This window comes from Osmerus mordax, chromosome 27, assembly GCF_038355195.1.
Source record: "Osmerus mordax isolate fOsmMor3 chromosome 27, fOsmMor3.pri, whole genome shotgun sequence".
Taxonomy (NCBI): Eukaryota; Metazoa; Chordata; class Actinopteri; order Osmeriformes; family Osmeridae; genus Osmerus; species Osmerus mordax.
The window spans coordinates 5,798,907-5,825,840 of record NC_090076.1 but is presented as its reverse complement, the minus strand read 5'-3'; the positions used below and the strand labels follow the sequence as shown (position 1 = coordinate 5,825,840).

Below are 26,934 nucleotides of genomic sequence, written 5' to 3'. Positions count from 1 at the left end.
ATGCGATCTTGTCCAGAGGTCGAATGGAATGACAAGTCTGTAAGGTGTAAACTTGTATCCTACAGTAGCTTGTGACCCTGACCTTATATTCCAAAAGTCTGGAGGAGAGAAAAAAGTGATGAACTTATTTGTGACATGCCACATAAAGTATGTGTTCTTTGTGTGTTTTTGACATAAATATAAATGACAACACTTCCAAGTCTATGCAACAAAAGAAACTATTTATTTGGAATATGCATTACCAGTACAAATTAAGAGACCATAAAACCTACACCATGTTAGCTATTTTCTCCACAGAAAACAGGTTTTGAATCAGAATTAAAAAGACAATAGTTTTCCATTTTGTATACCTTTTTTACATATGCAGAGATCTTAAAAGTTAAAACCGGTCAAGAAAAAGGCTCCACGATTTCATTCTGAAATCCTTGTAAAAAAGAAGTAACATTCAAAAAACACTGCAGTACGGTATTTTATTGAAGAACAAAAAACATGCAACAAATAAAACATTTGATGTTTTACAAATTTCTTTAGTTTCTTCTTTCTTTTTGTATATTTCTTTTCCTTTTATATTCAAAAACTAAAAGCATCATTACATGAAGCCTTTGATAATACAGTGATATTGGACAGGCAATATGAAAAGTAGAGTTTAGCATTTGAGGGGCACTGCATCACAAAAGCAAAACTTCTGCTTGCCACGTGGCAGAAATGCTCTCATCATAATAAGGAACTCAATTAAAAGGACAGGCATACTTAAACATCCCAACTTATGACAGGTCTGGAGCCCCTGTTGTGCCCTTCAATTGGAGAATGAATTCGGGGAAAAACAAGTGACCCATTTTAAACGATCGAAAATATCCACCAAAATATAATGTTGTTTGTCACGTCACACAATGTCGTTCCTCCCTGGCTGCAAAGGTTTATCAAATATAAAATGCGCTGTTTTGTTAAGAGAACCATTCAAAATGGGCTTGTAGTAATCTAGAACAGGTGTTGGTAGGGATATACGTTTTATTTCAAAGATGTTGTAACGATTTGATTGAGCTAGAACACTATCACATCACATGGCAGTGTTAACACTAACTGTTTTGCGTCCACTTTTAAAGACAGTACCTATTTTAGAAGCAGGATGGTGTCAAGGCTGGAAAAATAAGAGAACAAGCAGATGATGTTCTTAATCGTAGAGGACATCCGTCCTTCTTCATGTCGATCAAGGTTTTTGAAAATGCACACAATAAAAGGAAAGAAAAAAGGTGCATATCTACATTTATAGAGCATTCTTGAGCGAATTCACATGTTATGCTAACAACAAAAAATAAAATATATGTCCTTTAACCAAGCAATAATAAGCCACATGAAAGAAAAATAAGAATGGTGTGAGTTATTCACAACACAGAGGACATAAAAATATATCCAAACATCTTCATGATCTGTGTGCCATCAGGTTGTTCGTACCCATCTCTATAAACACTATTGTATTCGAACTGTCTTTTTTTTTTTTTTTTTTTTTTTTTTTTGGGTTTACAGTAGAGTACCAGAACATTCATGAGACGTTCATTGGTACTACAGGTTTCACAAAAAAAAAAAAACTTTTGATAAAGCTGGAACCAATGTAAAGAACTAAATATTTCTGCAGTTTTATTTTTGGTATCAAAGTTGTGTCAGGGTGGATATGCTGATGACTATTTTTTAATTATGTATACGTGTTGGACCAAATACTACAGTATACTATACATACAACAAAAATCACACTGATTTTCACATTTTGGATTTGTTTGTGGATTGTATAAATGTGGTTTGGGAAGTGTTCTTGCAGTGTGTCGTAAGATGCCAGATTCAAACTGGAGTCATTGTGGAACCCAAGTACTTAAGTATGAACAACTGTGACATAGGAAAACGTAAACCTTGATGACGAACATGAACACACTGGGAAATGAATACCCATATAAATGGTCTGAAATGCTGTATCAATACTGATTAAAACTGAAATAAAAACAGGGAGATATTAAATACAATAGCAACGGCAAAGCACCAACTGAAAAGAAACATTTGATTTGTGTTCATTCTGAACATCAAATGGTTTTGATTATTCACTGACAGGGAGCCACCCAAATCTGTAATAAGATGTTCAAATGCATTTTTTTGCACACAAGTGGTTTTGGTTACCAGCAGTATTTGGCTATTATGAAAACACTGATGTACAGTGATAGTGTGTAACTGTATACGTTCTATGTTCTGAATGTTCATTACTTGTTCTATAAATGTATAAGGACAATATCAAAGTCTTATTCAAGAGGTTTTCTCTGTCATGATTTCTCGTTGACATGTACAAATGTTATCCTTCGAAGGTAATCACTTGAAGTTACTGTGCTTAAATTCATATCGGCTTATCATAATTGCTGCGAATGTCGTCATTGATTAAGTGTTCCAGGCCAATGTTTTCGAATGCAGGTGACTTGTCTCTGAATGCTGCGCACACAACAAGCAATATTTCAAGAGTGGAGAACTGATTCCTGGAGCGAGAGCCACCGGGAGCCATTCTTTCCACACTGACAAACCCCCCCCCAACTTGATCTGTGAATCCTACAAAGTCGTATATGTTTGCTAATGTATTGTTGACCACACGCTGGATGTACTAGGTACACGATAAAGGAACCTACAGTATACCAGTTTTTGTCTTATTGCCTGCTTAAGAGGGTCTGAAACAGAATGCCAGGAATACGGAAGAAAGCAGAGGCCGATAAAGTCGATATTGACCACTAACATGAAATGTTATTTCACAAAGCACAGCAAATGCGTGAGAAATGCTAGATGAGATTGTTTTTACAAGTATGATGTCGTATCATAAAAATTCACCTCCAAGGTTGAACTTTGGCACTATGGACAAAAGAAAAAACAACAACAACAAGAAAACGGTGGATGAAGCAAGACGTTGACGAAAGATAACTTGTCACAAAGGCATAAAATTAGCCATTAGACAGGACATGGGCAGAGTGGGTGCGAATGTTAAATACCAGTAATTACAAAGGTTTAGAAAACATGGGATTTTCCTTTGTCGTTGTCGGTTGTTCTCTTGTTATTTTCAATAGAGGTAGAGTGAAAGCGTTTAGTCTACAAGATAAGGGCCATTTGTACGTGTGTTTTCGTGCCAACCGTGATTTAGCATGAGATAAATACAGAGAGGCAGTCTGTATGACCGGCGGACGGGAGACCTATCAACAGGCTGACTGTGGCGTGGCGGTAGTAGAGACGGGACACAGGCGACGTGAATCCGTGGAGGTGGAGGCGGTGGAGCCGGCGTCCTCCTTGTTCCCCCAACCCCATAGGTCTGAACGCCCTGTGGCCGGTGTGCCGCCTCCAGTCCTGGTGGAGGTGCCTGCTCTAGGGGGAGGTGATGCTGATCATGTGGGGGTGGGGGGTGGTGGTCATGGGGGGGGAGGGGGGATCAGTTGGAGGTGTCAGAGTGAACGCTTCCGGGTCCTTCCGTGGGTGAAGTCACTGATGAGGGGGTCGTGGCGTCCTGCCAGCCGCCGTTTGCCTGAGAGAAACACAAAGACAGACTGAGTACAGGGGAGCCATGCAACATTCCCCCTAAAGAGTTCCCTGTGCATCTTTCAACTGTGTATAATGTGCTAGTATTGAGACACCGTTTTTTTTTTTTTATGTCCTGAAGGCTGGATCCGGCAGGAACTCTACTCTCGATGCATGAACGCCCCTGCAACAACCCAGGGGATAGTCCGCCACAGCCCCGAGCCAAATCTGCATTAGGAAAGCAAAGCTAACCCCTCCCAGATGAGTCTTCATATGTCCAAACAAAACTGTCACAAAAATTGCACTTGTTGGAGCACAGTGGGCATCCTCCCAATCACGGACATCTCTATCGCATCACATTCTGAGGACTAAAATCCATCTAATGAAGAAAATGTTGGGCAAACAAACGCCGCGTCAGTCTTTCCCTCTCTTGGTTGAGCCGGGGTGAATAGTTGTCTCGGTAAATGGCATACATGATAATTGTGGAAATCAAATAAAAGGGCTCATAAAAAAACCACAAGAGGATTCAATGGAGGCAAATGATGACACTGGAGATTGAATCAAAATACAACAAGAGACTCGTAAGCCATTTCAAATCCTGGAGACAGGCTTGTGAAAGAGCATTTGGGATATTAATAGTAAATTTCATGCCATCAGAAAAACTGGAAATGGTCCGCGACAGCCTTTCATTTCAAAGCCTGTTATTTAAGGCAGTAGGCAGTCTGTAATCAAAAATGGAAGGAGAAAAATCTTCGAATGTCTGACACTGGTGACACTCTCTGTCTATTTCCAAACTGTAATTACTGCCCTAGTCTACCACAAAACGCATTATGTATCTGCTCAGACATCGTCAGCCATGCAAGAAGTCTTTCATCATCTAGATAGGAGATTTTCCTGACCACTCAAAACCTTGTCCACTGTCTCTTGGCTCTCTGTCTCTGGGCTGGACAAAAAACAAAGGGTGACGTTCGATTTGTGACAGTTTTGTTTCGTCAAAGAGATGATGTACATGAAACAGAAGAAACAAATCTACTGTGACAATATTATAGGTGTATAAATCCTCAGCACACAGACTTTTCTTTTTCAGAAGGACATTTGCTCTTTTGCTTTTCTTGTGTGCGCAAAGTGCACAGAATAATCATCAGGAGGCGGAATAAATCAAAGAATATTTTGAGCAAACTGTTCAATATAACTGGACAATAGCTTGCCATTCCTTCTTCTCTTAGCATACGCCATACACGGCACAAGTGGAGAAAAAGCCGACCCACGACAGCGGTTACAAAACGCAGAAGCGTGCGACCCAGGGCAAGCGTATGCGTGAGGTCAAAGCGCGGTGTGAGAACGGGGGGGGGTCGTAGTTCCCCCTGCTTCTCAGGGTCCCCCCCCCCCCCCCAAGCAAAGCGCAAGGAGGGGCGTCGGGACGGCGTGTCCGTGTTTTGAATCCGGGCGACGTGTCGTCTTATTATCATGTGGCCATTGAGGCGCGGAGGGGGGCCGGCGGAGGGGGGGGGGAGGGGCGGCGGTGACCGTCCTCGTCCCTCTCTCGCCGCGGCTCGCTGTCAGGGCCATTAGTGCGGCGGGAACGTGATCCGAGCAATGCGCTGGGATTGCTGTCCCGAGTCCACACTCCGCTCTCCCCGTGTCTGTCTTATCGATTTTCCCCTTTACGACACGGCTTGTCGCTGGGAATTTCCCTGCTGTTTGCCGCCGGCAGCTAACTACCCCTCCCCTTTCCCTCGCCCCCCCCCCCCCGCCCCTGCCACACACACCCCCTACACCCCCCCCCCCCTCCTCACCCTCTCAGCCCCCTCCCCCCCACCACCACCACCACCAACGCAAGACAAACACATTCTTGTCTCCTTCCAAAATAAGAGGCGAAAAAATATATACATACGAAAAACAAAGATGGAACCACTCCCTTCTGTCCTTGGTGTGTTATTTTTAGGGCCACTCCGGGGCCTCTCTCCTGGCAGGGCCTCTGATGGCAGCCTGTGGCCCCTGGGCCTCTAATCAGGGTCAGGTGGGTCGGAGGCGAGGCGTCGCGGGAGGTGTCACCTGTTTTGCGGCGCCCCCTCCCCCCCTCCCCCATCCCCTCGCGGCCGACGGTGCGTTGCTGCAGGTGCTACCGTGGGAGCTGATATGACGTGACGGGCTCAGACGGCGGCGGTGAGTGCGCGTGCGGCCCGCCTCCGCGTCGGCATAGGGCGCGCAGTGCGCCGCCCGTGGCGAGACCGATACAGAAGCAATCAACTAGGTGACCGCAGAGCTGAGACAAGTCTTACTAAGTGGCATTCTGCGCCCTATGGCTTTGAAATAATTGGTTGGGGGAAGGAAGGAACAACAACCCCCGCCCCCCCCAAAAAAAGAGATTGTTTTTTTTTTGCTTTTTCTTACATTGATGCCCTGCGGACTGTACATCTGGTTGGCCGTGAGTCCGTCACTGTATCCGCCTGTCTGACTGATAACATGGCGAAGGGTATCCACCTGAAACACAGAGGACCACAAACAAAGCAAGGTCAGACTGAGCCGCCGAGACCAAAAAGCACAGAAGGAGACAGATAGGCAGACGAGAGGAATACAATACTGTGCACACACACACACACACACAGCACGCAGGGACGGCAAACCACACCACACCCAGTCAGACACATAGGCATATTAGCATAACGTCCCACCCCCCACCCCCCACCCCCCCCCAAAAATAAATAAAATAAATAAAACAGTGCAGAATGACATGATGGAATTTTCAATGTGATCATATTGAGCAGTGTTCGGATTTCTAACAACCCCCTTTTTACGGCGAACACGTCAGTGGAATTCCAGCTTAAAAAGTGCAATGTCTTTCCCCTCATTTTCCCAAGACCCAGACCCATAGTAACCTAAAGGAGGAAGTGAGCCTCTACAAAAGGCCACGGTGGCGGGGGTTAGTGTGAGTCCTGTACGGGGAAGTGGTAGTGGAGGTGGTGGGGGGGGGGGGGGGGGGGGTCTATCGCTGCCCCCCGGGACCCTACCTGTGACTGCACGTTGGCTCCTACCTGAGCCCCCTGGTACGAGTCCCCATTGAGAGACTGCACGCTCATGAACAAGTCGCCCGAGTTTGACATGTTAAAAGAGCCGGCAGAACCTGGAAGAGGAGAGAGGGAGCACCGATTCACAGAGAGAAAGAGCAAAGAGCAAAGCAGGGGGGGGGGGGGGGACTGGTCCGGGAGGGGGCTGAGCCCCGGAGAGCAGGCATGCAGAGGGGTTAGAGGGGCTGCTAGAGGCCGTTAAGAGCTGTGCGGACAACAAGGAACCAGACGGTGGAACCGGAACGCGGAACCGGAGCGGAGAAGACGGAGAACGGGGAGCTGTTAGAAAGAGACCGGGCCGGCACAGCCCCATATTGTATCCTGTCAAAACACAGCTGGCGTGAGCTGAGGGTCGTACCGTCGATACGACAGTTGACCGACTGCTAATAGCACAGTCTTTTCTAAGACCCAAAAATGTATCTGGAGGTTAATAAATGAATGGCATGCTGATTTGTTACAGAGCAGCAGGCACTAGGTTCAAACACGAACGTGTTTTAATTGAAAGAAAAAGGCAGTAAGCATGGCTAAACTTGGTATGGGGGCCCAGGTTTCTAATCTTGTAGCCACGGGCTTCTCCCGTAAATATCCCCTTCCAAGCAGCGAGAAATCAATATCTCTGCATGGTTGCAGATAACAGGGACTGACGCCACTGAGCAGTTAGTGGGGGGAAAATGGACTGTGGCTGTCTCGCAGGGCCTAGCGTCGGTGAGGGGGACCCCGGCACGACGTGGACGTGTCGGGTAAACATTGCTCGGGCCTCGACCTCACCTGCTGAGTTGGGAGTGGAGGGCGAGTTCGCCTGGCTCCCGTGAGAGGAGACGTTGGCGGCGGTCACGGCGGTCTTGGCAGCATACATGTTGGCCTCTTCCTGGAACTTCCCGATGTTTTTCTTGTAGCGGATTCGTTTGTTTCCGAACCAGTTGGAAACCTGCGAGCGCAATCAAAAGACACGCTCAGACACCCCATTCGTTCCGCACAAGGTCAATTCGCACAGATATTCCTAGGTTTTTTGGCACGGACCCTCGCCACTGAAGACAGACTGAGAGGCCATGTTGAGCGAGCTACATGGACCAGTGCTGTGAATCCACATTAGTGCCAGAATGGAATGATTGCCAATAACAGTCTCATTATGTCACCATGACTGCAGCTATCATCAGAACTCATGCTAGGACCAATCAGTCAACATCCGCTAACACCCATTAAGGCTAATGGACTCCCAGATGAAGCTACGGGGATAAACCCAGTGCTAATGATAAACAACATTAAAATGAGAACCAAATCAATCCCGCAAAGTTTCCTCTCAACAGAGTAGGTAAACATGTTCCTTTAATACAGGGAGAGAACCGACATCTAACACATCATCCAGCCTCTAAGCAGGTTCCTCCACCATGCTGCATCCTCAAACCATTTTACATAAACTAATGAAAGCCTTTCAGACAACAAGCCATTAGAGGAGGATGAATTCCAAACACGCATTTTCGGTTGATCTTGGTATCGTCTCTGCAGCGGTAATCGAATCGATGCCACAACCTAGCCAGGACACGCTAAGGTCAAAAGTCCATTTCAAATCATGTATTTTGTATTTATTTTTCATTGACGCTGACGCTTCTGGCTGGTGAGTGGCTGTGCTGCGGTCCTCCAGCAGGAAGGGGGCGCTGTACTGTACCTGGGAGACTGTGATGGAGCACTTCTTGGCCAGCTCCTCCTTAGCCTCCTCGCTGGGGTACGGGTTGCTGAGGTGGGAGTAGAAGTACTCATTCAGGATCTCCGTCGCTTGCTTGTTGAAATTCCGTCTTTTCCGTCTACGAAACCAAAGCACCACTGGTTAGGGACAGTAAAAATCATTCAGAGTATGGCAAATCCCAATCAAGTACGCGTCGTCAAAGCTAAACCATTCACAGACATGCCAGGGAAGAGCTTGTATTACTGTAAACAGAGAGGCTCAGAAACAATAACAGAACAGTATCAGCTGTAATCTGCTTGAGAATGATATCCCTTTATCAAGATTCACAAACGGAAACCGAAAACGCAGCGGATCCCCGGGTAAACGACATTACGCTTTCTTATCGAGGGAGGGAAAACAAATGTCCCGATGCCCTTGGGCTGACTGACCCCTCAATCTCCATCACCTCTCAGGTCGCGCAGCGCATGTGCACGCATCTCCTGAGGGCTTTACATAAGCTAGCAAAGGGAACCCTTGTAAATTCTCCTTTCCACGCATCAGCTGTCGGGGAGAGATTTGTGCTGGAACACTCTCTGGCCCCGTACTCTGAAAAGCCTGCTAGAGAATATGTAAATGTGCACAGCATGGGTTTAGGCAGCCAGTAGATTAATCAGTGGAACTGTGCATGGATGTGCCTCACTCTCACCCAGTCAAAGCCCTCCCTCTCCCCTTCCATTCCCCTGCACCAGCGCAATCATTTGCAAAAGAATGGATTGGCAAGGAGGGGGTTTTGTGAGGGAGCAAGAGCCTCATTTAAATGTTATGCCTCCAATCTGACCGAGAGTGAGATTTATCCTCGGAGAAATGTATGCAAATTTGAAACATGCATCAAAAAAGGAACAAGCGATTACATAAAATAAATAAAAAGGGGAAACATTTAACGTTACCCGACATGGAGAGAACGGTTAGCGGCCGACCGGCAACGTTGCACGTTTGTGCATGCGTGTGTGTGTGTGTGTACGAGCCCAAATGTGGATACGCGGGGTCATGAGTGGATTTTGGGGGAAGATCAGCCGTCATGTTTGTGTTGGGCGAACGGTCCAACAACACGCTCCGAGCTTGCAAAACAATGCTGGGAGTTCCGACAACGTGTCAGCGATTCATGTCCTCTCGACTTCAGGGTCTGTAGCTACATCACGGCGAGCAAATACAGTGGTTAATCAGCTGGGTTCCCAGGCACACATATGGTTTACGTCTAACGAACACACACACACACACACGCACGCACCTGGCGTCCAGGAAGCGCGAGCGCAGGATCATGACGGCCTCGCAGGTGCTCTGCTTCAGCTGCATCTGGATGGAGGAGAACTTGCGGTGGATGATGCCCACCATGCGCTCGATCTCCTTGGGCGAGATGGGCCGCGTGCGCGACTGCTCCCTCAGCAGGTTCATCACGTGCGTGGTGAACTCGTTGCACGCCTGCCACGGGGGAGGGGGGGGGGAGAGAGAGAGACACAAGACACACAAGAAGGGAGCCGTCACGACAGAGGTTCTTCCGGAACTTTCCACTGTATCTACATGGTCAGCAGAGGTGAGACGAGTGCCGGTGAGGTGAGTAGGGCCACGTCCACAGGCGGCGCGCGCCGTAGCCTCCCGCTAACGCGACGCGTCGTCTGAGAACAAGGTGGGCCGACACTTGCGTCATTAAAGCAAGCGAGCTCTGCACGCCAGACAGGAGGCACGCGAACGCGGCGCTTTCTAAATTTATCAAGGCCTTTTTCCCCCCGCGCACGCCAAGGAGAGAGCGGAATGAAAGTATAAAAGTCGGGCGCCTGTGCTTAATGTCGTTCAGGAGCCCGCATTGTCTCAGCGCCATGGGGGAATAACAAATATTTTTCATATTAAACACAAGTTGTGATGGCAAGCGTCATCTGTCGGAGAGGCAGACTTGACAGGCGCTCCCTTCTGACGAGCACACCTTTTCGGTGTCGCCGGGAGAAGAACGTGCCATGATGTTACACTCATCCCCCTGTGTGGCACCAGGCATGAACCTGCCACGATATTACAGTCTACCCCCCCCCCCCCACCTCTCCTCTTTCTCCAACCCTACCCTCTCTTTCACTCCCTCTCTCCAGTCTCTCCCTTTCATTCCCTCCCTCTCCCTCTCCCTCTCCCTCTATCTCTCTCTCCCTTTCCCTCCCTCTCTCTCTCTTTCTCTCTTTCTCTCTCTCTCTCTCTCTCTATCTCTCTCTCTCTCTCTCTCTCTCTCTCTCTCTCTCTCTCTCTCTCTCTCTCTCTCTCTCTCTCTCTCTCTCTCTCTCTCTCTCTCTCTCTCTCTCTCTCTCTCTCTCTCTCTCTCTCTCTCTCTCTCTCTCTCTCTATGGGTCTGTCACTGCCTGCCGGTGTGTCCTTCTGTCATTTTGTCATTCACCTCAAAGGGACTTCATTGACGTAAAAGCAATAGTTATCAAAGCGAACACAGGCGAGTGAACAGAGACCGAAGCAAGGAGTTGTGACAGGGACACACGGCAACAGTAAGAGAGACTTGTCTGTTCCATTCAGATTTAGTCAACACGGTGTAAGGTGACTAAATGATATTCATACTGAGTTAAAGTAAGAGGCGGTTGCAGAGATTGTGACATGTGCTATTTATGGGGAAGAGTTAGATCTATCGGGCCAACATACAATGCATGGTAAAGGGAGCACACAGACTTGAAAAGACTGATATCTTTTGATTTAGAAAGAAATGTAGAAAAGCATACAGCCAAACTGCACAGTAATCTGGTTCAATTAAATGAGTTTGCGTATTCTTCTTCCTATTCGACTGAATTTCAAAGACTGGGTTGCCATCCAAATATTGATCCTTAAATTAGGAATCTTTACGAGGTTTGAACGATAAGTGTTCACATTTGGAGAATTTAGGATTTTAGATCATAGGGTTTCCATTTGGAGACAAGGATAGCCACCAAGTGAAAACACGAGGTGAATTGATTCAGGATTCAGTTACTTCCCAGCTGTATAAACAGACACACGTTTCAAAAAAAAGAACAAAAAAATTGCGTGATTTAAGACACCCTGGACAGGGGTCTCTGGAGAAACTACCCAAAGTAAAATAATCATGTTGTTTATGATCTGACTAGGGATAACAGTGTATGGTAGGGTAGCGTCTGCAGTGGAGAAGTACCTTGATTCCGTTGCCATGACTCCCTGTGTAATTCTCCCTCCATCCGCACTGGGATACCATCTTAAATACAGTATATACATTGTCAGCATATGATGACAGAACAGTTACCTGGCCTTCTCCGTACTACGTCCCTGACTATGTGTCTGAGGATGGCAACCCTGTCTACAAACTCACATCACAACACACTGGCTGGCTCTGGGAGACTGGGGAGTGTGGGGGGGGAGATTGGGGGGGGGGGGGAGGGGGAGGGGGTGGAGTCAGTAGTCAAGGCTACACGGTCAAAATCTATTTGCATTTCATCAAACAGAGCATGCATTCATTCCATAGCCCCTGTGTTTGACTATGTGTACTCTGGTTAGTAAACAGACATAAAGTTAGGCAGTAAAATCAACGGATTTATTAGTGCGGGGTGGGGAATGACATGGAGGAGAGGAGGGTGAGACTGTCAGGAAGGCCACCACGGGCACGAAAACACAAACAGTCCAAATGGGGAAGAAAATAAGGAAAGTCAACATCTGTAGATGGAAGCTGTAATTGCAGAGAGCCACTTCAACTGACATGTGATGAGAAAAGTATCAGGGGATGACCTTGTCAGCCTCACTGGACTTACTTGACTCATAGCCTTCCATGGAAATGAATTTAAACCTTGAGATTTGGTCTCGTAAATCGAGCAAATACATTCCGAAAGCAGCGTTTAATGTCAACCTCATCAACATTTTCCAAGTGGATTTTTTTTCTCTCTCTCACTTGCTACAGTGTGTGATTAGAGCGAATCTGGAGAAATGCGTGTATGCGAGTCAAACACCGAGCGTGTGGTGTTCGGTCAATGCGGTGTTTACGTGAAGAAATGGTCATTGTGGAATCGTAATGGAGGAGAGCTGGACATTATGTGTGTGAGTGTGTGTGTGTGTGTGTGTGTGGGGGGAGGGGGGGCCAGGGGGTCACAAGGCGCTCCGCGGGCGAATCTTACCTGTTCGTACTTCTCCAGCTCAGTGTGGTAGATCTGCCGGATCTGGGACAGCTTGGCCCTGTAGTCCGAGTGCTCCGCGGAGTTGTCCGCTCCGACCCCGCCCGAGGCCGCCGCCGCCGCCGCGGCCGCCGCCGAGCCGCCCCCTTTCTCCGGCCCGGACACGCCCTCCGCCAGCAGCATGTTGTCCAGCCGCATGAGCTGGGCATCGGGAGGCTCCTCCTCCTGGGCGCCGCGGATACTCAGCACTGCAACGACAAGAGGGGAGAGCGGGGGTCAAGATGTCGTCGGCACTCGGGTTCCGGTCGCGGCGGCGGGAAGAGTCAAGGAGCTGTCTGCTGACTCGGAAAGCGCCACGCGCCCAACACCTCCTTTACCGCTGGGTTGGCGGCCGGCGCGCGGCGTGGCCGTGCAGGCGAGCGGCGCGGAGGTAGAAGCCCCCAGCCGGGAGGAACAGAAAGAGTGAGGGGGGTGGGGGGGGGGGGGGGGGAGTACAGTGCGCGTGTGTGGAGGGGAACGGGCGGTGTGGCCAGGCTGTCTGGATGGGGCTCATCCGTTTGATAAATCACCTGCCTCTTTATGGCTCATCTCCCTGCCAGAATAAAGGCTACGGCTAAATGGGCTGGCAAGACGACAGCTAATAAAACTCCATCAATCTAATTTCATTAACTTAAAATGCAACTTCAATAAATAGCGGAGGCGAGTCCCTGTTTGGTATTCAATACTTTCATAAAACTGTTTAGATACGGGGGGAGAAAAAAACGACACAAAAACAATAACATTAAATGTGGTTGTCAGCTGGAACTACAGTACGACTGAAAAGGCAGATGTGGCTGAACGTGGGAGGTGCTGCACACGACCGCTGTCACTCGCGTCAGGGTGGACCGCTCGGACGAATCCGGGGCGCGGAGACAGCGAGCAGCCGTCACGCCTGTCGCCCGCCGGACAAAGCCCTGGAGGGGACGAGCCCAGAGCAGAGAGGGGCCCCGCAAACCGAGTCCCCTGTCGTTCCACTAGAGGTCTCCCTCGCAGTACCTAAACGAGCGCCGGCCCAGCCTTCCGTTCCCCCCCCCCTCCAAAGTGAACACCCGGGCTCCGAGACTTCCCCCCACTCTCCCATCCGACAACCATCTATTTCAATTACAAACACCCTTCCTCCCGCCAATGTGAGGCCTAGAACAGATACCAGGGCCGACGGGTAGCGTCAAAAAGCAGACATGATCATTACTTCAGAGGTTCCTGCCACTTATACAGGCTATGACTTAGTGACTTTAAGGCCGGTGTGTCGATAGTCATTTAAAATGTTAACACTTATCATGTGTCTTATTGTCCCCGAATGAGAAGGGACAGCCAAGGGAGCCACTTCATTAATCCAGAGACAATGGGAGCGCTCGGAGCATTAACCCCCGCGTGGGGTTGGCGGACGTGGGGGGGGGGAGGGGGGTGGGCGGCCACTAGGATGAGAAAGGGGCCTGCTGTACGCCCCCCTCCTCCTCCTCCTCCCCACCACTCACTCCCGCTCCCTTTAAGTGGGCCGAAGATGCAAATGCGGGCGACTGTTGGCGAGTGGGGACAGGTCGGGAGGTCAGGTCGCGGACACGGCAGGGGGTAGATTGAGTGGGGGGGGGTGGGGGTGGAGGGTGGGGGGTGTAGGGAGGGGGGAAGGGGCTCCTTCTGGGACTAGAGCAGCCGTGCAAACATCCCGCCTCGTTACAGAGCACCCCCCTCTCATCTCCGCTGATAAGGCGTGGATGAGGCCTGGAACAGGGGGGGGGGGGGGGCAGGGGGGATCCAAATCCTCCCTTCTACACATACCCCAGGCCTCTGAGCGTGGGCTAGCCGCGGCCGGCACATCGTCCGAGCCAAACGAACGTCACCCAGAGCAGCTCCAGACCCGTCCGCGCTAGTTCATATATCTGCTGAGGTCACGGTCCTCGGAGCACAAAGCGGTCAGGACGGCGGTACAGTCTGTGCTTCCTGCGGTTATCACCTCATAAATACCCCGGTTAAGTGGGTGTGAATGTGAGTACATACCGCAAAACACGGCTCGGCCTGTGGCCCATCATAAAAAAAAAAAGGATTGGAATGATTTGAACACGTAATTGTCGGGATCGAATGTCTACAAAATGGGACCGCAGGAACATGCGTGCTGGTGAGAACTTCAAACCTGCTTTGACATGAGATGTAATATCGCGCAGTGGAAGTTTCAGTTCTGGGAAATGAGCGGGAAAAAAATGGGTCAGGCAAAAAAAAAGAGGCATAAATGGTTTGGCTACGATGCATCCAGTTGGATGAATAAATCAAGCTTATTGTTGTAATACGCTGCTAATACATGAGACCCGACCCTTTGGCTATGAGGAGGAAAAGGAGAATTAAGTATACAATACAATTAAGTCACACAGTTACAGTAACAGTACGCTTGGATTCAGAGAGCACGCACATGCTAGGAATGGAGGTCTTTCACAAACGTTTCGGCCGAAACCCGAGGCCTTCAGTTTTCTTCCCAAACTCATAAAATGTCTAGACTGTCAAATGAAAATGGAACATAAAAATTCCCCACGTCCGAAGCAATGATTCGATCCTAGCCTGCCAAGTCTCAGCTTAGCATTCACCGAGTGTTTATTTGACTTGGCTCGGAGCGCCTACACCATCCGTCTTTCAACAGGGCGACCACTCCAGTGCAGGTCACTTCTTTGAAAATCTTCAGAGAGAATAACAACCCCCAAAAAACAGGGGAAAATCCCTGATACAGAACTAGTGACAAAGGTCAACAAGAAAACAAAGCGGGAGAGATGAAACAAGGGCTGGAACGGTTGAAAATTCGAACGCAAGCCTTCGTCGAGGGGGGGGATACGGGCGGGATCCCGTTGTTGTTTTTCAAGCTCGCTGACTTCCCCCCCAAACCCCTCGGTCTCCATCCATGTTTGGTGTGTTGTGTGTGTGTGCCGCGCGGTGTGCCAGATCTGAGCCTGGTTCTTGGTGCTGCTCCAGACGTCTTGGAGAGCATCTGTCAGGAGGGACCCTGGGAGGAACAATGCAACGCGCCATGTTGGCTGTGTACTGTCATTCTTCATTGACAGCAGACTGTCACCACAGCCTCGTGCTCCTCCTCTGAGTTACCCACCACATTCAACCCTGCGGAACCATCATCTGTTACTAACCGTTTGCGCTATCCGATCGGACGGGGGAAAGCGGATCGAGCGCCGAGGATTCCCTCGTGTTATTTTTCCTGCACTCTGTGGTGTTTTGTACACGATACTGGGGAACTGTGCACATGCAAATCACTTGGATTCCAATAAATATGGTCCTTTTTTTTTTTAAAGCTGTTATTCTTAAATAGGCTTCTTTTATCTGGTATTCTTTTATAAGGAATATTGTGGAATTTGGTATTGGATACCCTGCTTACATAGTAACAGGTTGGTATTGGTCCACTGTGACAATGCTTAAGACATGTCCCTAAAAAGCCAAACCCAAAGTGAGTCTGCCTCTTCTAAACCGGTTTGCCTGATGGCAAATGATGATTTATTTATTACGCCCTGAACCTAAAGCACATAATTAAAACCACGGAACGGATTATCTTAAACAAATAAAATTAATAAAGAAAAGAGAGGCGGGGGGGAGGGGGGGTACTCCATAAAATTGGCTTTGCTGTGGGTCATAATTACACGACTCAGTGCGGGCCACTTTATTGGGTAATGGCAGGCTAATTGATTCATCCTAATGTCTCCGAGCTCTGGGTCTGTTCTGCTATCCCTGTCCAATAGTGCTGGTGAACTTACTTAGCCACCCGCAGACAAACATTGAATGTTCTCTGAGGGATAAACAATTATCTGTGTGTGTGATTTCATCCCCCTCCTCCTCCACCCCCCCCCCCCCCACACACACGCACGCACGCACCGCCCACCACCGCCCCTCCCCCTTCCCTCCAGTGAGTAGCGTGTTTGCTGTGGGTCTCCGATGGACGCCATTTCCCTTATGGAGGCGTCTCCGACGATGGCTTGTTGTCAAACAGTGCCTTATCCTCCTCTCCCTGGTTGCTGACACGCAATTCCCTCAAGGCAGCTGATAAGCTTTCGCTTTATTTCCCGTACAATATGAATCCACGGCACAGAATTATCATACTGCCATTGCCGTTTGCCAGCTGATGAGTTTATTGATACCACCTAGCATTGATTTCTATATCGCGGAGAAGTGTCACTATCACAGACAGCACTGAGAGAGCAGTGTGCGGCACAAATTGATTTCCATTTGGGCATATTGTCTCTCTTTCTCCCTCTCTCTTCCTCTCTCGCTCTATGCCTGACACATCAGAGTGGATGGATGCGTGCTGGAGGAACAGGTTGGGGGGTGGGGTCAATAGATTGGACCACAAAGGCCAAAATGTGGAGCCTCAGCCGGTCTTGTTATCATTGCCCGGCAAAGAGAGCAAAATGTCACACAGAGGGGAAAAGCAAAAGAAAGGCAGTCAAAAACAATATGGGAGAACGTGACATTTACTCACGCTCACAGCATCTGGCCTTTTACAAATCAAATCGATATTTAATAAAAAACCGGGGCAACTGGCTTTAGGAAGCGGTGGATTTTTGACTGTCTGGTCGTTTATCTGGGAATATTTATTTCATTTCCACGAAGCAGCTCTGGAAAGTGCCGTGTTCTTTGAGGATAAGCGGAGGGGGGATATTAGGCATGGAGATGATTTACGCACCTATTTGGAAGAGGCTTGCTTCCCTAAACCCCTTTCTCTCTGCTCCCTTGTTTTGAAACAGTGGCATGTGTAACAGACTCTGCTGCCTGATTTTTCCATTAGCCAATCATCCCACTTGCCTCAGAGCTTTCTGAGGGAAACGACGATGGGTACTGAAATATTAAGTGAGCCACCGGGAAGATACAGGGATGTAGGTCTTGCTTCAGCCTGAGTTTAGGGTGAGCCTTAATTGAACTGGGACAAAAGGGAGGGGGGGGGGGGGGGGGGGTTCTTTTTCTTTTTCAGGCAGGAAGACGGTATTGCTGTTCACGGTGGTATGGTGGAATCTTCTGGCAATCTTCTAGCATACTGTTCCACCAAAACAAGGATTCCAACCCCCGTTAGCACAGCTTTAGAGAATACGGAGAGAAACAACATTCTGATTGAGAGGTTTGAGGCAAAGTTGAATCGAATAGCAAATGACAACAGCTAATATATATATATTTTTTTTAAAGATAAAAGAGATCTAAATTGCTCCGAAAATATCCCAGCTTTGTGGCAGTGTTTGGGCAGTGACAATATTTGGGACTGTATCAAAGCCTTCTCGAAGGATTACGCTCCCTTCCAAGACATTGCCCGCATTCTCAGACTGATTCAGCTCTCTCTAAACGCCGTAACAATATCAGGCCCCTGATAGTCACAGCCCACCACGTACTGCGGTCCAGATATCTCGTCCTATCGGATTAGGGGAGACAAACGCGCGGCTGTCAAAAGCCATTACCATATGTAATCCCCTTCTCGATTTTACAGGCATGTCGACAGGGAGCGTCGGCATGGTGGACCGTCACGGCAATCTGATGACGGGAGGAAAACGCTGATGTTTAATTAATGATGTAGGGTCTTCTGTCACAGTGGGGGCTCCGCCCTGAGCCCTCTGACAAGGATGATGTTTTGCGTGCGCGCTCTGGTTGAATCCGGTCGACACCTTTGGATTCCCGCCATCTTACATTTGGGGGCGGTGTGAGGCGATCCACGGGGTGGCGGCGGGGACGAGAGCACGGAGAGCCGGGCCGAAAAGTGACACGCGACACCTGTCTGGTGACGGACGTCCTGTACAGACACACACAACGCGATCGGGGACTCATCCCTGCTCGGTCCTGCCACTCAAAAAGCCCTGCGATCAGATTAGCGGAGGGTAGTACGTGGAGAGTAGTAAGGGGAGGGCATTGGAAGCAATATCACTGAGGAAAGAGGACGTTTTTGCCGAGCATTTTGAAGGGAGAAATATATTTTTGGGGGGGCGTTGATCTCGATGGTGTTATGCGTAGGCCTATATTTGAAATCAGATATTCATGAATTCGACAATTCCACCGACCAGCCAGAAGCACTGCTAAACATTCACAAACAACTCGGCCTATTATAAGGTCACCCATAAAAACCTGGTGGACTACGTGTGGAATAAGCCCAGCAATTTTTGTTGTAGTTTTTTTTTGGGGGGGGGCATAATTAACCCTTTCTGTCCGGGCAGCGGTCGGCCTTGTCTGGTTGAATTTACAGTGACAGCACCGGCCGTATTTGTTTGCATTCGTGATTCAGTGGGCACACTTCATTGTGGCTTTAGCAGTTAATAAATCACAGGAACCCCACCCCACCACCCCCACCCCCCATCCCCCATCCCCTCTCCCCCTCAACGCGGTGTGTGCTGCGGTGGTCCTGTCATGAGGCAGGCGCCAGAGCCGAAGCGACAGCTACATGCTAATTCAACATCGGCATAATTCATTATACAGTCGCGAGTGTACTGGAATGGAAAGGGGGACCAACACTCACCGGGAGGAAGACGACAGGCATCAAACTGTTAAAACCAGGCCGCCCCTTAGCCCCCTTCCCGCTCCCCTGATCAAACCTGAAGCCTCTAAACCCCACCGCTTATCTGAAAAGCAAGGCCACAGATCCCGAATTATGCTAACAAGGGAATCCAATGATTGATTATGGATCTAATCCAAACTGCTCGCGTCCATACAAATAATAGGCTGGTTAAATTGGGTCCTACGGCACAGTTTGGGTAGAACAAGTCCTATATTTTGTGTTCCGCTCGAGGCTAATTCGCCAACCAATCCAGAACCAAAGGAGAGGATTCTCCGCCAAAAGACACAAGACAAACACATCGAAAAAAATGAGAAATTAATAATCCGATAAAAGGTCAATTAAAAAGATAAGACCCTGAGCTCCTCAGGAGGTGACAAGCGGCGGAAGAGGAGCCGACAGGCGTCACATTAACCCGCTTTGGTGGCTCTCCTCGTCCCCTCACCCTCCTCTCACACGCTGCCCCTCGACTCGGGGACCAGCAGCTCCACAGCGCGCACGGCACGGCACACACACACACACACTTGGTTATGGAACTTGCACTGGCTCCCCTCCCCTGGAGCCATATCTAATAATGGTAATTATAATCATTACTAGCTAAGCCAGGCCTAGGGGCTACGAGTAATGATGCAGGCTACTGAGTGGAGACGCTGCCTTCCTGCTAGGTACCCTAAGTGAAAGCTATTCAGACGAATGAATTACGTTCATTATTTTAAAGAGACAGTGCATAAGGGCTTCGAGGCAAATGCCTTTCTTTCTATCTCCAGTCCGACGAAGAAGGTTAAAATGCATAGGACGTTTTGACCGGATCGAAATTGACGCCATGGGTGCTAACAGCAATGGGAGATGTCCCGAGAATTTCCTGATATCTTGCGGGAGTTAGATCAGTCGAGAAATCTCAAGAGTGAAAATGCCGTCCAAAACACAATGGAAGCGAAGGGTAATGACTGTAACTGCTTCGAGAAAGGGTTGTCACTGGACTGGTCTGTCACAAGCTCGCACCGTATATAATGATGGAGAAAAATCTCTGCAGCCGGTGAAATTGCCACGTATCTCTCTACGTGTGGACACGTCACGTCTGTCTGTGTGTGTGTGTGTGTGAGTGAGTGTGTGTCTCCACTCAGATCTGTTGAGTGGTCTACATGAGTCCAGCAGGCTGCAGCAGACCAGGGCCAGGGGAGAGCCCGGGGCTGTGGGTTGACTGGCCCCTGCCATGTCATTAACATGACCCCCCCCCCCCCATCACCCCCCCACCCCATCACCCCCCACCCCACCCCTGTCACCTTATTAAAGCCATTCCTTCAGGAGACTGGATGAGCATGTCACTGGGCGAAACCAGGCCAGGGTGCGGATAAGGTGACCACACTGCCACCCTCTGCATGGTGAGCGGGAGATGAGGGTGTGTGTGTGTGGGGGGGGGGGGGGTTTGCGGGAGGGGGGCTGGGGGAGGTGGGGGAGGTGTGTGTGGGGGGGGGGGTGCATGGGAGTCAAAGTGGCTTTGTTGTCAAGCCTCTTCCAAGGCCCCCTGATGTCCCTGTGATTCCCCTGTCAGTCTGAGTTAATGGAACTCTTGGTCCCCTCTGCAGCTCCACCCTCCCTCTCTCTCTTTCTCTCTCTTCCTCTCCCCACCTCTCCCTCCCCCCCCCCACCTTCCTCCCTCTACCTCCCTCTCTCTACCTCCCTCTCTATACCTCCCTCTCTCCCTCCCTCCCTCCCTCCCTCCCTCTCCCTCCCTCTCTTTCTCTCCTGTGGCAGGTTGGCCACACAGCCTAACAATGTCCCTTTGACCGTGGCTGAACAGCAACCTCAGAGAAAAAAAAAAGCATGCTTCAAAATCATTTGATGTCTCCTACAAAAACACCCCAACATGTTTGAGACAACAGCTACACACAGACATACTACGTCGTAGCCTACGGCGAATGACAGTGCTACTGCATTAGCAGTTTGACCAAAGTGCCCATAGGTAAAAAAAAAAAACAGCCATTTAAACTATTTACAAAACAATCTCCCAGCAGGCTACTCTGGCTAGCCCTTGTTCCACCCCATTCCATCTCTCTGACTGTGTTCACTTGTGTGGCATTTTTCATATAGCACAGCTCTCCTAATGCCAACCAGTTTATGTAAAAGTGATTAACAGTAATTAATCCTTAATCACCGTGATTAGCCAAGTCGCAGTAAATTAGGCCACATCTGGAGCAGACGAGAGCTTGTGAGTGGCAGTGGGGCCGGGCGCCGTCGCTGAGCGCGGCCCTCCTGCCGTGTTCCGGGGCGGTACCTGGCACGCGGGCGCGTCCTGCGACGCCATTGGACGTTTTTGTAAGACACGGGGTGGGTTGTCTCTCCCGTGGCGATCCTAAATTCAGACCCGCTCAAGAGGCCGGTGATGTGACACCTCTGTGATACATGACGTACATCGGGGTGATGACAACAGTCTGGCCTGAGATGACACGTCTCCTGATATGAGCACATTTTCCCACCAACAATTCAAATAAACCCCTTTTAAGTACACACACACACACACACACAAAATACTGATGCCTGCCCCCCCCCAAAAAACCTGACCTTCAACTTCCATAACAAACACAAACAAAAGCACATACATTATTGAACAAGGACAGACACAAACACACACACTCGCCATTCACAAACAAACAGACCGACCCACACGCGCACACTCACACACCGCCCTCTGTATACCCATGTTGCATTGATGATTGGCCGTGCGTGCGCTCGCCGAGTCTTGTCTCTCTCGCTCCGTATATCTCCCCCCCCCCCTCGTTCTCTGTGGCTATACCCAAAGAAATAAATAATGCAGTGTGCATGGTTGTTTGCTGGGGGAGCTTGTTCTCTCGCAGTGGGGGCTGTGCATGTCCCGCTCACCCCCCCCGCTGTTCCTCCTGCGCTCCCCTGGAGAGCTCCCTCCCCGCACCCCAGTCTCTGCCTGTTACACCGCTCTGGATTAATTACACACTTTAATGAGCTGAATTATTAATGGGGCTCTTACTTGGCAGTTTAAGGGAATGCAGCGCAGAAGTCAGTGTTGAGCATCGAGCTTCTAACTCTCATTAAAACATCACACGACAAGCCTGTGGGACCGGTGTTATTTAGCCGGGGGAAATAATCGGATTTGGTATTTTACATAGCGGAGGGTGAAATGGTTGTAAACGCCATACAGTCACAGTAGGATACTACAGAGGGTCTTTCTCTGACATTATGTCATTCTGATTGCAGACCCAGGTAAATGAAAGGTTGTCCAGAGCCTTAAGGAGAAAAGGTTCTATTTCCTCTTTCTTTTTTGAAGCTCACACAGAGGAACATAATTATCTGGCCTGGACTACGGCGAGAAGGAATGTTTTCAGGATGACTGAAGTATAGCCTGTTACCATTATCCATCTTCTGGTAAATTTACTTTTTGTTCAATCACAGGAAAGATTCACATAACCAGGTTCACACTTACAGGACAATAGACTGTTCATCTATAGGTGTATGTGATATGTTCAACGGCGTGATTGTTGGTTGTTCAAATCATGGTTGTCTGATGCCGGTTGTATGTTAAATCACCATAAAATGCACCCAAACTTGCATCCTTGGCAACAATTCCAACCATCTGAAGTAGGAAATGAAGGATTTCAATGTATCATGCGCTTCAGAACATTACGTCAAGGCAACTGCTCCATATTTACAATCTTTATGAAGGTTTTTCTTTTTCACAAAACGTATTAGTACAACGCAGAAGCGAATCGGAGAGGGTACTGTGGGATTGCTGCTGGTTTTCCGTGTCTGAGGCGGAGAGATTGAGATGGCTTTCACGGTTTGAGGCAGGATTCTACAGCAGCATCCCCATGGGAAACCTTCTCCATTTGTGTACAAGATGCTGCCAATGCTGACTTTGTGCCTCACATTCAGCGGGGAAACAATAGAAGCCATCAAATAGCGTCAGATTCCATTACAGCCCAGCACTCAGGACGACAACATTCTGCCTGTGTTCTCCTTCTCGCTGGGTCCTTTGCAGGGCTTCCAGACGTCACACACACCCATACACACTCACCTGGCAGCCAATATGAATGGTTCCATATCGAGATTAGAACTGACTCTACTATTCATAAATATGGCTGAGTTCTGCTGAATGGTTTTGGCCAACGTGAGAACAATAGAGGGCCTTGGCTGTGGGTGTCCCATGCAATTCTGTTGATAAGTAATTCCCATAAATAGTAATCAGATGACCCTGAATGGCCCACGGCCAGCTTGGCAGGGAGGTGCGTCCGGATGGGAACCCCACTCTCTGGTCCCCCAGAGCCCAGACAGACATAAGGCCCTGGAGACACCAAGACTAATTCCCTCTGTGGATAACCCCCCCCCCCCACACACACACACACACACCCCACCCCCGTGACTCCCCCTGGAACACAGGGTGAAACCGACACAAGTAGTGAAAAATTCACAAACGGCCGGGGCAGTTCATTACGGGGGGGGGGGGGGGGGGGCGGGGGGCGGGGCGACCCCGTCTGGGTCGCGCAGCAGATGCAAATGTGGGTCAGGAGGAAACCCCTGTTGTCAATCAAGAAAGCCGAGGAGGGGGGGGGGGGGGGGGGGAGCCACTCTCTGGTGAAAGATCACGCTTGTTGTACTTCACAGACCATCCCCAAAGGAGAGGTGTACAAAGGAATATGAATATAGTGCCTGGGGGGTGGGGGGGGTGGGTGGGTGTGTGTGTGGGACGGGGGCTGTATGTGAGGCAGAGGGCTGGTTGTGGGGTTGGGGAATGGGGCCAAGGGGTGCTCATGGCCACAGGTGAATGATAGATGCATGTGGAGGCGCTTGGCTCTTTCCGAAGGGATTGGTGGTCCCTGAGCATATCGCTTTGGGTTGAAACTTCCAAGTGGACGACAAAAAAAAACCTGGACGTTTAAAGACCGACTTGAGGTAAACCTCCTGAAACCCTCGAGTATCTGTCAACTCCCCTGTCCAGTACGGCCCACAAAGTGTGCAGCATCGAGTACGTTCTTGCCCAGTCATCTACAGAAGGGAAACAGGCACTATAGTGCGGTTTCACCGACTCCTGCTTTGCCTTTCTCTGCTGGCCCCATGGTTTCTGCAGAGTGCTTCTCTCAGCAAACTGGCTGGATGATAAAAGAAAGGGGAAAAAAAAAACACAACAATGTGACCTAGATGCCGGAGACCTCCAGAGACCGCCGGATCCAGCTCGTCTCTGCACACGGCTGGCCGGGCCGGCACAGCCGAGAGAGAAAAGCATCGAAGACCGGATGGAAGGGCCCGGCCCGACATCGACCCAGAGAGGTCCGCAGAGCTGCTCTCGTGCCACGCGCTTCCTGTCGATACAGTACCTCCAGATAATACGTTAAATATGCTGATACCACCCGTTTTTTGCTACTTTTATGTTTAAAAACAACAAAAAAAGGAAGAGAAAGATCTTTCCCCCACACGAGGACACGCAATTACAACACAAAAAGGCTTTCGGTGCTCTTGTAAAAGTCGGCTCCCCACTGCTAACCCACACTCATCCACTTCCCCCCCCCCGACCCTCCATCCTCCACTCCTCTCAATCACCCCACACTGTGCTCGATGCAGTGCTAACTGGCTAGAGGTTGACGTTTCTCTGAATAATGTTATGCTAATGCTTTAGGGTACCTGTATTTACCCCTAAGTGCAGCAAGCACTCGGTTGATTGCGGGAAAGCAATTTTCCTGAAAGAGAGTAGGTGAGTGTGAGAGAAAAAGAGAGAGGGAGAGAGAGAGGGAGGGAGGGAGAGAGAGAGAGAGAGAGAGGGAGAGAGAGAGGGAGGGAGGGAGAGAGAGAGAGAGAGAGGGAGAGAGAGAGGGAGGGAGGGAGAGAGAGAGAGAGAGAGAGGAGAGAGAGAGGGAGGGAGGGAGAGAGAGAGAGAGAGAGGGAGAGAGGGAGGGAGAAACAGGAACAGAAAGATCTTTAAGCCACGGGAAAAGTACAGGCAATTTTATGGAGGATGACAATTTCCCTTGCCACCCGAAAAGAGCGTTTTATAATTGTGCTGAGGTTGAAGCGCCACAACAGTGACTGCGGTGCCAGGTGCTGCTCTCATAACACTTCTCAAACATCGGGGAAAAAAACAGGACAAACCCAAATGCCTCTCTCTAAGCCCCATAGAACACTATATTATAGCACACATTAAATAATCAAAGCATATAGAATTTTGGAAGATGGAACCCCCAAAAAAAAACACACACTTAAAATAGATTTGAGTGGCCCAGAAAAACCTTTGTTGCCTCTCAGCACAATGACAAATGAGTACACTGCCCTTTTAATTTGTCTGGTGGTCTCTCCAGGTTGCCTCGGAAGGCAGATGCAGAAATTGATCTCTCTTTCCGTCAGGGGATGGGAGTTTGCGTGTGTTGGTTGGGTTGGAGGGGGGGGGTTGTGTGTAGGAAGAATGGTGTGTGTGTGTCCGTGTGTGGCTCAGTGTGTGTGTCTGTCTGTGTAGGAAGGGTAGAGAAGCAAAGGTGTGTGTGTGTGTGTGTAGGGGTGGGGGGGGGGGGGGGGGTGGTGGTGGGGGGGGTTGCTTCTAAAAATAAAACGGCGTGTGTGTGTGGCGTGCCAGAACGGGCCGCGCTGCCGCGCTCGCCTCTCCCTGGCTCGACTTCTATCTGCCCGTGTGATAAAGCCCCTAACAGGCCTTTATCGGGGCGCGAGGGGAAATATGCTCCTGCCAGATTAGGCCCCGGACTCTGCCAAGGTTATAAACAGCCTGTTATCTGTGTCCCAAACAGAGTAATCCACGCTCTATCAGCAACCAAACATATGGGCCACACAGCGCAGAGATAGCCTCAGACGGACATTTGGTTTTAATTGCGGAGAGAGCCACCAGAGCATCCGGGAGAGGGGGAGAAACGCGGCACAAAGGAGAGGGTTTTTTTTCTTCTTCTTTTTCTTTTATTGTGGACTTTCTACCCACCGGCGCAGCCTGGCTCCACTCACAAAGACCCATCTCGACCTTTCTGCGACGCCGCAACTGTTCCCCCCCCCCCACCGTGCACCACAGAGATACGGCGAACGGGTGGCCGGACACCCACTTCCACGTAACGTTTTCCCGGAAACCAATTAAATCTCCCGCTGGATGTTTGTTCCAGGCCGCATCCGATACTCGCTCCCTTTCATCCGGTGTCACTTTGGCGTCGCTTTGTTTTTCGTCTGCGTGGTAAATTAGATGAGGCCACCGTGAGTATGCATGAATTCGATTAGGCGTTGACGGGGGATGGTTTTTTTTTCTCCGCCCAAGAGCCTCGCGACGGCTCTTCCGAAGAGGCCTCACTTCACAAAACAACAACAACAACACTCCCGATATTCAATAACAAACTCGAACATCCCCCCCCCCCCCCCCCATACTCGGGGAGAGGTAAACGAGAGGAAAGGAGACACACTTCTCAGTCTCTCCCCAAAAACAACGACACCGTTGGATTGGTCGGACGCGCTGGACGCCAGGTGGAGAGGGATGGACCTGGGGATGATCTGTTTGGTCCCGGGATCACGTCGAGCGAACAGGTGTGTGCCCCTTGCCCAATGTCTCACTAGAGATGGGAGGTAAATAATACGTGTCAAGTGGAACACTATGATGAAACCTGACGAGCGCTGAAAGTAAATATAGACTGTGTTCCTGGAAAATCGACATTGCACTTTTAAGTTCCCAACGAAACCCCGCGAAGTTATCCGGAGAGTGCGGTTTTTCAGTTCATCCTTGATCAAAGATGCCTTTGACAAAAGCAGAGGTGAGTGTGACTGTCCTGCACTAGATTCATGAGGTGCGGGACGTGGACTTCAACAGAAACGGGAAAAAATAAATAAAAATAGCGCCTCTCCAAAGATTAATGACACAGTGGGGGAAAAAAAAAAAACATGCAGTCCTTCATACCAAAGGACAACACAGGATGTACGGAAAGTCCACACACATACAACTGATCATGACAGTGATCAAGTCAAGGGACAAAC

General features: G+C 49.5%; 1 protein-coding gene across 3 annotated transcripts in view; it reads right to left on the bottom strand.

Moving 5' to 3' along the window:
• Positions 1-218: 218 nt before the first annotated feature.
• The window catches only part of pbx1b (pre-B-cell leukemia homeobox 1b), a 45,683-nt gene continuing 18,967 nt past the window's right edge, over positions 219-26,934 (bottom strand). The window contains exons 3-10 of one of the 3 annotated variants that reach the window (XM_067230478.1): positions 12,414-12,658; positions 11,444-11,503; positions 9,548-9,738; positions 8,263-8,398; positions 7,365-7,524; positions 6,540-6,652; positions 5,923-6,012; positions 219-3,535 (exon numbers count right to left, since the gene is read on the bottom strand). In XM_067230478.1, the coding sequence (XP_067086579.1) occupies positions 3,443-3,535; positions 5,923-6,012; positions 6,540-6,652; positions 7,365-7,524; positions 8,263-8,398; positions 9,548-9,738; positions 11,444-11,503; positions 12,414-12,658 (1,088 nt within the window). In that variant the 3' untranslated portion in view covers positions 219-3,442. The remainder of the gene's footprint in view (positions 3,536-5,922; positions 6,013-6,539; positions 6,653-7,364; positions 7,525-8,262; positions 8,399-9,547; positions 9,739-11,443; positions 11,504-12,413; positions 12,659-26,934) is intronic. The other 2 variants (XM_067230479.1, XM_067230480.1) reach the window with 2 other exon arrangements.